A 9,312-nucleotide genomic window follows, 5' to 3' on the forward strand; every position below is an offset into this window, starting at 1 on the left:
AGGATAGTAGATAGATGAAGAGGTATGGACTAGTGATATCTCCTAATATGTTTTAACAACAAGTAACAAGGTACTAACTCTAGTGCTAGGTATTTGAGTTCTTTCCCACTAGTTACAATCTTCAGCTGTACTAACCTGCCTGCCATTTCTCATTCTTAAATGCTTCTTTTTAAAATTTGTTTTAATTAGTTACACATGACAGTACAATGATCTTGACAATCATACATTTGAATCAGATGGGATATAATTTCTCATTTTTCTTGAAATGCTTCTTTTTCTTCCTTAAAACACAAACCTGTTTTTATATGTTAATGACATGTTTGTCTCTTAAGAAAGATATGGAACGCTTCATGCATTTTATTTTGGTGCAGAGGCTATGCTCATCTTCTCTTTATCATTTGGATTTTAGTTCATTTGGATTTAAAGCACTACTTCAAATATTTATGAGAATCTACTCTATGTCAAATATTTTTTCAAGTTTGCTTGGAACAAAGTACTAAACAGAATAACAAAAATTAAGAGTACCAGAAAAGTCATTGTAGTCTCTTATTATAGATTATGACTTGTACTTTGAACCAGAAACCCACATATGGTGCTGTTTTTCCCATAGACATGATTCAGAGTTCTGGGAATCAAAGGGATGATAACAGGATGTCTTTCATTATTAAGCCAAATAACACACTCACAGAATTTTTGCTTCCCACCACCACAGTTTGGGGCTTTGTTGGTTTAGAGATTATAGATTTTACTTTCTTTCATAGCCTGTTAATGCCCCCCGCCCCAATTTTTTTTAAAAAGCAGAAATGTGATGGACATCATTATCCAAAGTACATGTCTGAAGACAGGAATGGGTATCAACATATTTTATATACAACCAGATATATGAAAAATTGTGCTGTATATATTTAATAAGAATTTTAATGCATTCCTCTGTTATTTGTTTTTTATTTTTTATTTTTTTAAAATTTTTTTAAAAATCTTTTTTCTAGCTTTTGGATCTTCCACTCTTTTTTTTTCAAAGAGAGAGTGAGAATTTTTAATATTTATTTTTTAGTTCTCGACGGACACAACATCTTTGTTGGTATGTGGTGCTGAGGATCGAACCCGGGCCGCACGCATGCCAGGCGAGCGCGCTACCGCTTGAGCCACATCTCCAGCCCTGTTATTTGTTTTTTAAAAAATCAATAAAGAGACTTGAGACAAAGTCTTAAGTGCAAGTTTGAGGATTATATCTCATTGTGAGAAATGAGAAATAGAGGAATATTAAATAGGGAAGAAGATATACCCAATACTAGGAAGGCTTGATGACTTGGCTCCATTAAGAGTGACTGAAGCCTGTATTCATCAGCATTTAGCACCTGTAAGAATTGATATTAACTCCTCTGCACTTACCAGTTCTGCATGTGTGAGAGTTGAGCTGTTTTTTACATGATATTCCCTCCATGGAATCAGAGGGACCTCATGGCAGGACATAAGGAGCATATGGAACATGTCTGAGGGAATGCTGTCAGACTAACTACACAGGCTAGTGGTTGAAATCTGTGCAGAACTGCTTACTGCAGCCATGTCTTAAGTAAAAGATGATGGCTGAAAGAATTTTAAGTGGTACACAAGAAGTGTCTGCTATAATTCCCAAGGAAGGAATGCTTCTACCAAGAATGCTTCAGTGGTTTCATTCTGTCAGTTAGCAATTTAGGGTTCTTTATGTCACTGAACAACAGACAAATAATGAGAGTTAGTATATTGCCTGCGGCAATCCAATCCCAGTTAATAATGGAAATTTGCCTTTTTCTACATAATGAGGAAAGGAAGAGACCATTCTGATATCCAGGAGATTCTGGGGGAGGGTGTCAAAAGTAAACGTTAATGGGAAATTATTATAGTAACCCAATAAAGGGGGAAAAATACTGGGGATTCAGATTCCCTAGGAATGAAGGTTCAATGTAGCTAGTTATGAAAAAGGAAACATGGAAGAGGTTTTGAAGAAGGAGTTATAAATATCAATTATAGTTTCATGATCAATTTCAGGGTAAGGAAAAACTGGCTGCAAGATAATCTGACAGAGACTGGTTGGGAGCATGGTGGTGATGGGTGCTATTAAAATTTTTCTAAAGAGGTAAGGAGCTAGAATTAATTCAGTGGGATGCAAATTTGGATTTTCTTTTCTATTTTGGCCTGAGGAAAAATGGAACAAAATTTGTGAGAGTCCATCTTTTATCCCTGTCCTTCCTATATGTCTACATGTCTTTGGGTTGTTGAATTCTAATCCCTGTAAATAAAGAAGGCTTATTTCTCTCCTGTAGTGTGGTTATGAGGAGTTCAGTTGTAGTGAGAGATTCTTTTACCCTTGAAAAATTCTCGAAATATGTGTCTTTCATGGTGTTATTCAACTCAGAGATTACTTATAGCTTCTTGTCCAAAGGGTAAAACATCAACTCTTATGCTCCTGAGATATTCACAGTCTGGCTTTTACTTAATTTATGATTTCTTCAAATACTATTCTTTATCTCCCAAAATGTAGACTGCAGTTTTACAAGACTACTCCATTCCTTAGGCAGGCAGTGAGAAAGCATGTGTCATGGAGCTTTTCTCCATCCCCACCTTTCCCCAAAGTATAGTCAGGTGTGATCAGTGGCTGTAATCAGTCAAAAATACAAGAGAACTTTTCCTAGGGAGGTACTGCGTAATTATTTTGTTTTTAATGAGTTCCTCCAGGATGTGGACTCCTCTGGGATGCAGAGCCCCTTAGGCCCAGGGATAAGTACATTGAGAAATGTAAGCAGGTGCGGTACAGACATGGGTGACGACTACAGGCTGTGACTTCATAGCCCATAATGAATGAAGGGGAGCAATATCTTGGCTCTGGGCCCTAGAGTCATCCTCAGACACTCTGGGTAAGTAGTCAGGAGGGTGAATGAGCTGGTGTCTTAGTGTCTGTCTGCTTGAGGCTCTTGATTCCCCAAGTTGTATGATATTCAGGATACCTTTTTGTTTTAAAGATCAAAGAAGTTGATTTTTGGGAGAAATGTGCGTGGCGGGGTCTCCTTATTTTCTGCAACTCTCTTCAACCTTTCTAGTTGTGTATACATAGTGAGATTACAACTAGCAGAGCAAAGGTTTTTTAAATCTTATTTAAAAGAAGTGTGCATTTGTGCTATTTCAAACTAATATGAATTCTGACAAAGAGGTGGCTTCACAGGTCAGTTAGCGAGTTCTCTCTCAACTCAGATTTATATCTTTATTTTTTTTAATATTTATTTTTTAGTTCTCGGCGGACACAACATCTTTGTTGGTATGTGGTGCTGAGGATCGAACCCGGGCCGCACGCATGCCAGGCGTGCGCGCTACCGCTTGAGCCACATCCCCAGCCCCTCAACTCAGATTTAAAAATCCAAAAATATTTGAATATTTTAGTATAAGTCTATCTCACTTGATATAAATAACACACAACCTGAGAACTGGATTTGCAACACAAAAAGATGATTTTGTGTATTTCCAAAGGGGTCACCTTTTGATTTCTTCTAGTGAGTGACTCCCCTGTTTTGTTCACTATGTGGCTTTAAAAGTTGCCTCAACTTTTCAGAAGTATGTGCACAGCATAAACCAAAGTACACTTGCATTTTTATTAAAGGTGTCCCCAAAGCTTTTCAGTCATCACTCTTATCATTTTTCACAGCTGTCTTCTTTTATATTTATATATATATATATTTATGTAAAAATATTATATTTTTATAGTATATTAGTAAAAATATGTATGTTAGTATGTATTAGTAAAATATATATGTATTAGTATACATATACATATAGTATTAGTAAACATTAGTATACATATACATATTAGTATTAGTAAAAATATATTTTTACACACATATGTATATATATAAATTAAAATATGTGTATATTTTAGTTGTAGGTGGACACAATACCTTCATTATTTATTTATTTTTATGTGGTGCTGAGGATTGAACCCAGTGCCTCACAGATGCTAGGCAAGTGCTTTACCATTGAGCAACAACCTCAGCCCCACACAACTATTTTCTTAAAGGAAAAATTATAACAAAATTCTCCTTCATCCATCAACATTAATGACCATTCAACAGTAAATTCTTACCAATAAGATTTTAAACACACTGGGCTCAGAGCCTGTGGGATTCCTGAAGCACAAGAGGCCTAACATCATTTTCCAGGGTAGAGATTTCTAAAACAAAAGCAAGATAAAGTCCACAGTTGACTTAAACTGTATGATCCAGATATAAACAGGACCCTGCCCCAACTACAGGAGATATGAAACCAGGGTTGCTGGCACATGGAATCAAGAACCACCTTCTGAGTGTAGAGTACAAGGTAACCTGCTGTAAGCATCTTCCAGCTTCCTTGCAAAATAGCCAGCAAGAGCCAGGAACCAAGATCCAAATAGGGAGGCAGAGGGGGGTCACAAACTGGCCCTCAACAAAGAGGGCTAAGCATTCGAGCTGCTGAGAGGTAGGGAGAGTAGCTTGTTCTTTCCCACCCATGATAGTGATGACATGGGAGTTAGTGGCTCCAAGCACTTAGAATGGGCAAAGCTATTCCAAGTCCTTTCATGAACATGTACTCCTAATTCCTGTCACAGTTCCACGACGGTGATTATGATATGTCTTGGACACTCTTTAAGAACTGAGAACCCCAAAGATGGTTGTGTGTGTGTGTGTGTAGGTTATATCCATTGATATTTACATGGTGGTCTGGCCACCACTGCCCCAGACCTGAAAGCACCCTGCTCACAGGCACCGAGGGCCAGGGCCAGAGCCAAGTGCAGGAGCCGTGCTGCTGACAAGTGAGGCCCCAGCCTCAGACCATGTCTACTTCTCACAATGCCCTTGAACAGAAAGTTTGCAGACTCTTCCCTGAGCACAGCCACCACCCTCCCTTCCTGCTCTTCCCATTCTTCTTTTCAGGATACTTCTTCAGTTATGATAAATTCCTGTTTTCCATCAATTTTCCACGTTGTAAAAATATTCTGACTAAATTTTCCCACTTAACAATTTTTTATTAATGATAGTATTCGTTAGTATTACTATGCAATGTATTCTCTCAAGATTGTATCATTTAGCATGCCGATGTGTCTATGAGATAGACATTTACAAAGGTTCTTTATCTTTGTCTATATAATTGAATTATTCAAGGAGCTTTAAAAATGCCATAGTCCCCCTCAGAGAGATTTTGATCACATTTGATGGGGGATGGCAAAAAATTGGTACTTTAAAAATAAATATTAACTATCCACGATAAGAAAAATTAAAAATTTACTTTAGTGTTAATTAAATCTTACATGAAAAAATAAAAATGTTTGTTGTTATTACTCAAAGTATAGTCTATAGATTAGTAGAGTTAGCACCACCAAATGTGAAATTTTATCTTTTAAAATGTTGAATTTTATGCAAGTCCCACACAAAAACTATTAAATCCAAACCAAAATTTAACAACCATGTGCTTCATATGTTAGATTGCCATTTTGGAAGCACTATCTTTTGTGAGTCTAATATACAGTCTAGACTCAGAACTACAGATGTAGAGGTGAGAAAGATGAGAGATGGCATTATGGGAGCAATAAAATGCTTATGCCCAATCAGTGGCACCATCTGAGAGTGGTTCTGTACTTTGTGATTCCAGTTAAGACCCCTGAAGCCGAAGATACATCCCACTCATTTCCCAGGGAAGCAACATTCTCAGGAATTAGGCATATAAAATTTCATTGATCACTTTCCTATCTGAAATACCTGTATATTATGGCAGATGTAAAAACCATTAATGTGACTATGTTAGACATCATCAGCAGGGTGAAAATTCCAGCAATTGGATTCAGTATGTCTGTTTAGGGAAGGAACTTCCCATGTACCTTAATGTCCCCCTTCATTTTCCTTATCTCTGAGGTACTCTGAGTATGGATATCTGGAAAGGAACTGGAGTGAGGTCTCAAATGTAGAAAATATCCTCATTACTTTAATTCTCCCTAAATCACTAAACCTCTCTATTGGATTAAGATTTTTCACACTGATATCAATGAGTCATGTGAATAACAACACAAGAAGCAAAATGTCAGTGTGGTGAGGATAAAGACTAATGTGATTGAGTTATCTAATATTCTACATGGATCTGAAGCCATGTATTCTGTAATAAATGGTCAAAATATAATGCACACAGTTCAAGCTAGTGAGTTCCTCTGGGAGGATGTAGGTAGGAGTAGTGATTCTAACCTCAAAGGGAATTTGTTGCCTTTGAACTTTTCCTGATTTTATTATTTATTATAAGCTTACAATCAGACTAGTATTTTAATGGATTATTTTTAGTTATACATATATTAGGATTCATTTTTGATATAATTACAAAAGCTTGGAATATTTTGCCCTAATTCAGTCCCCAGTGCTTTCGTTTTTCTTCCCCACTCTGACCCGTTCCCTTCCTGTAAGGGAAACAAAAGAAGATGTACAATGTGCAAGGCTGAATGGCAGAATGCTCCTTGTCCAAGCTGCCAGCTTTATTTATATCAATAGGTTACATTAGGTCACTGGCATCAGTAGTACCTTATTGTTCATTATGTCATTAGGCAGGTTACAGAGTTAGCAGCATTATGCAGCTTATTCCTCAGTTACATACTATAGTTGCAATGTTAGGAGCTTTGTGGAGCTCTCAAGAAAGTCCATTGTTTAAAGTTACTGTTATGTGGACAGGTTCAGGTGCAGCAGAGCTTGGTGAAACATTGTGGTTATTTAAAAGAGAGTTTCTTTATTTCTAGGAGCTGTGTGCCTGAGATCAAGGGGGAGGCTGATAAGACTCTAATATAGAGCCTTCTCATGCAGAGCATTGCTACAGCAGCCAGGCATTTCCTAGCAGCCAGGCATTCAGTGCCTTTGCACAGAAACTTCCTTAGCCATCAAGCATGCCACAGTCATGAAGCTGTCATCAGAGACCCCAATCCTAAACACAGAACTCTTACACCTTCCTTCTACTCTAATGATTTCTCTGCTATTAACCTATAGTTGTTTGTTTTTCTTTTACCTTTTTTTAGTCATAGATAGACACAATATTTTTATTTATTTATTTTTATGTGGTGCTGAGGATTGAGCCCAGTGCCTCACACTTGGGAGGCAAGCACTCTACCACTGAGCCACAACCCCAGCCATAGTTGCTTGATTTTTAAATTAGTGCTTTGTGGATATACATAATGGTTAGATACACTGTGGTATATTCACAAAGTTAGGTCAGATTCATTACAAAGCTTCTGTGAATTTTGCTGAATGTATATCTCAGCCTTAAGGACAGCCAACAAATATACACGAAACACTGGCCATATTCTGGTACCATGCCTTATATTGGCTCTGTTGCTGTCATGAATGTAGACATAGTCTTTCCTTCATGGAGTTTATGCTCTGGTGGGAAGTCAGCTAAAAATAAGAGATTGATGAGTGGGATAAGAGTGGGATGAAATTTGAGGGAGAGAGAGCATGGAAGCAGGGAGATGAAACAATAGGCTGTTCTAAAGTCCAGACAAGGTATGTCCTCAGCCCGGTCCAGATGTGGCAGTTGGGATAAAAGGTAGATGAATTAGAGAATTAAGTGGTATGCCGACAGCCTGGTCCAGCTTGTGGCACTTGGGACAGAGTAGATGAATTAGAGAATGAAGTGGCAGAATCTGTAGGGCTTGCTAGGTGAGCTATTGATGGAGAAGGAAATGAACAGATACAATACAGCTTTTGGGTGTCTGACTTGAGCCTGGATATTTTTTATTGAGGTATGAGAGACTGGAGGAGTGGAAAGGGAGAGGGTAGAGTGCATCATGAGTTTTATTTGGGATCTGTTGAGCTGCAGATGGTTGTGGTATACCCATGGGAAGCTAATCAGTAAGCTGTTGGTGACAGGGAACTGAAGGCGATAGAGCTGTTCATCATCTGTTTAGATGGCAATTAATGCCATGAGATTAGTACGTACAGGGCTATATCTACGGAATTATAAGAGAGTGTTTAGGAAGAGCTCAGAAACAGTGATATGTAAGACACTGTCAGAGAAGAAAGCAATCATAATTATTGACAATAAATGTCCATGGAAGTATCATAAGAACCAAAGTGATCACACAGAATCTAGTAGATGAGATAATTTCAGAAGGGAGAGAAGAGTTATCATTGTTCAATGATAAGTGAGGAACCTAAGTCTGAGAGATGGCTTGGATTGAGTGGTGTGTCATAATCTCATTGTAGATGTGGTTTTGAATACTGAGTGCATGATCAATGAGATCAAATATGCAAAGAGACTGCACATCATAGAAATAGGTTTGGCTTATTATTTATATTTTAAAAGAACCCTATTATTTTCTCTTAAAGATACTGGAGATAGAGCATGATAGGAAGAAACCAATCTATCATCTCAGAATTCCTCCTCCTGGGCCTGCCCATCCAGCCAGAACACCAAAACCTATTCTATGCCTTATTCCTGGCCATGTATCTTACTACTGTCCTCGGGAACCTCATCATTATTGTCCTCATTTACCTGAACTCCCATCTCCACACTCCCATGTATTTGTTTCTCAGCAACTTGTCCTTCTCTGACCTCTGCTTTTCCTCTGTTACAATGCCCAAATTGCTACAGAACATGCAGAGTCAAGTTCCATCCATCCCCTATGCAGGCTGCCTGACCCAAATGTACTTCTTTCTGCTTTTTGGAGACCTGGAAAGCTTCCTTCTAGTGGCCATGGCCTATGACCGCTATGTGGCCATCTGCTTTCCCCTGCACTATACTACCATCATGAGCCCCAAGCTCTGTCTTTCCCTGGTGGTACTGTCCTGGGTGCTGACCGTGTTCCATGCCATGCTCCATACCCTGCTTATGGTCAGATTGTGTTTCTGTACAGAGAACGTGATCCCCCATTTTTTCTGTGATATGTCTGCCCTTCTGAAGCTGTCCTGCTCCGACACTCATGTCAATGAGTTGGTGATATTCATCACAGCAGGCCTTATTCTTCTCATTCCATTTGTCCTCATTCTTCTTTCCTATGGGTGCATCGTGTCCTCCATTCTCAAGGTTCCTTCTGCTCGAGGTATCCATAAGGCCTTCTCCACCTGTGGCTCCCACTTGTCTGTGGTGTCGCTGTTCTATGGGACAGTCATTGGACTCTACTTATGTCCATCAACTAATAATTCTACTGTGAAAGATACTGTCATGGCTCTGATGTACACGGTGGTGACTCCTATGCTGAACCCCTTCATCTACAGCTTGAGGAACAGAGACATGAAGGTAGCGATGGGAAGAATCTTTAAGAAAATTCCCTTTAGCCTATGA

The 9,312-nt window shown here is 38.6% G+C and overlaps 1 protein-coding gene across 1 annotated transcript; it reads left to right on the forward strand.

Annotated features, from left to right (window-relative positions):
- Positions 1-8,373: 8,373 nt before the first annotated feature.
- On the forward strand, positions 8,374-9,312 carry LOC308636952 (olfactory receptor 1468-like; the record flags this gene model as incomplete). The annotated part of the gene is made up of 1 exon (XM_081272818.1): positions 8,374-9,312. One exon carries the CDS (start codon positions 8,374-8,376, stop codon positions 9,310-9,312), a length of 939 nt encoding a protein of 312 aa, XP_081128944.1.

The sequence above is a fragment of the Spermophilus citellus genome (assembly GCF_964194105.1).
Source record: "Spermophilus citellus genome assembly, chromosome: 17".
Lineage (NCBI taxonomy): Eukaryota > Metazoa > Chordata > Mammalia > Rodentia > Sciuridae > Spermophilus > Spermophilus citellus.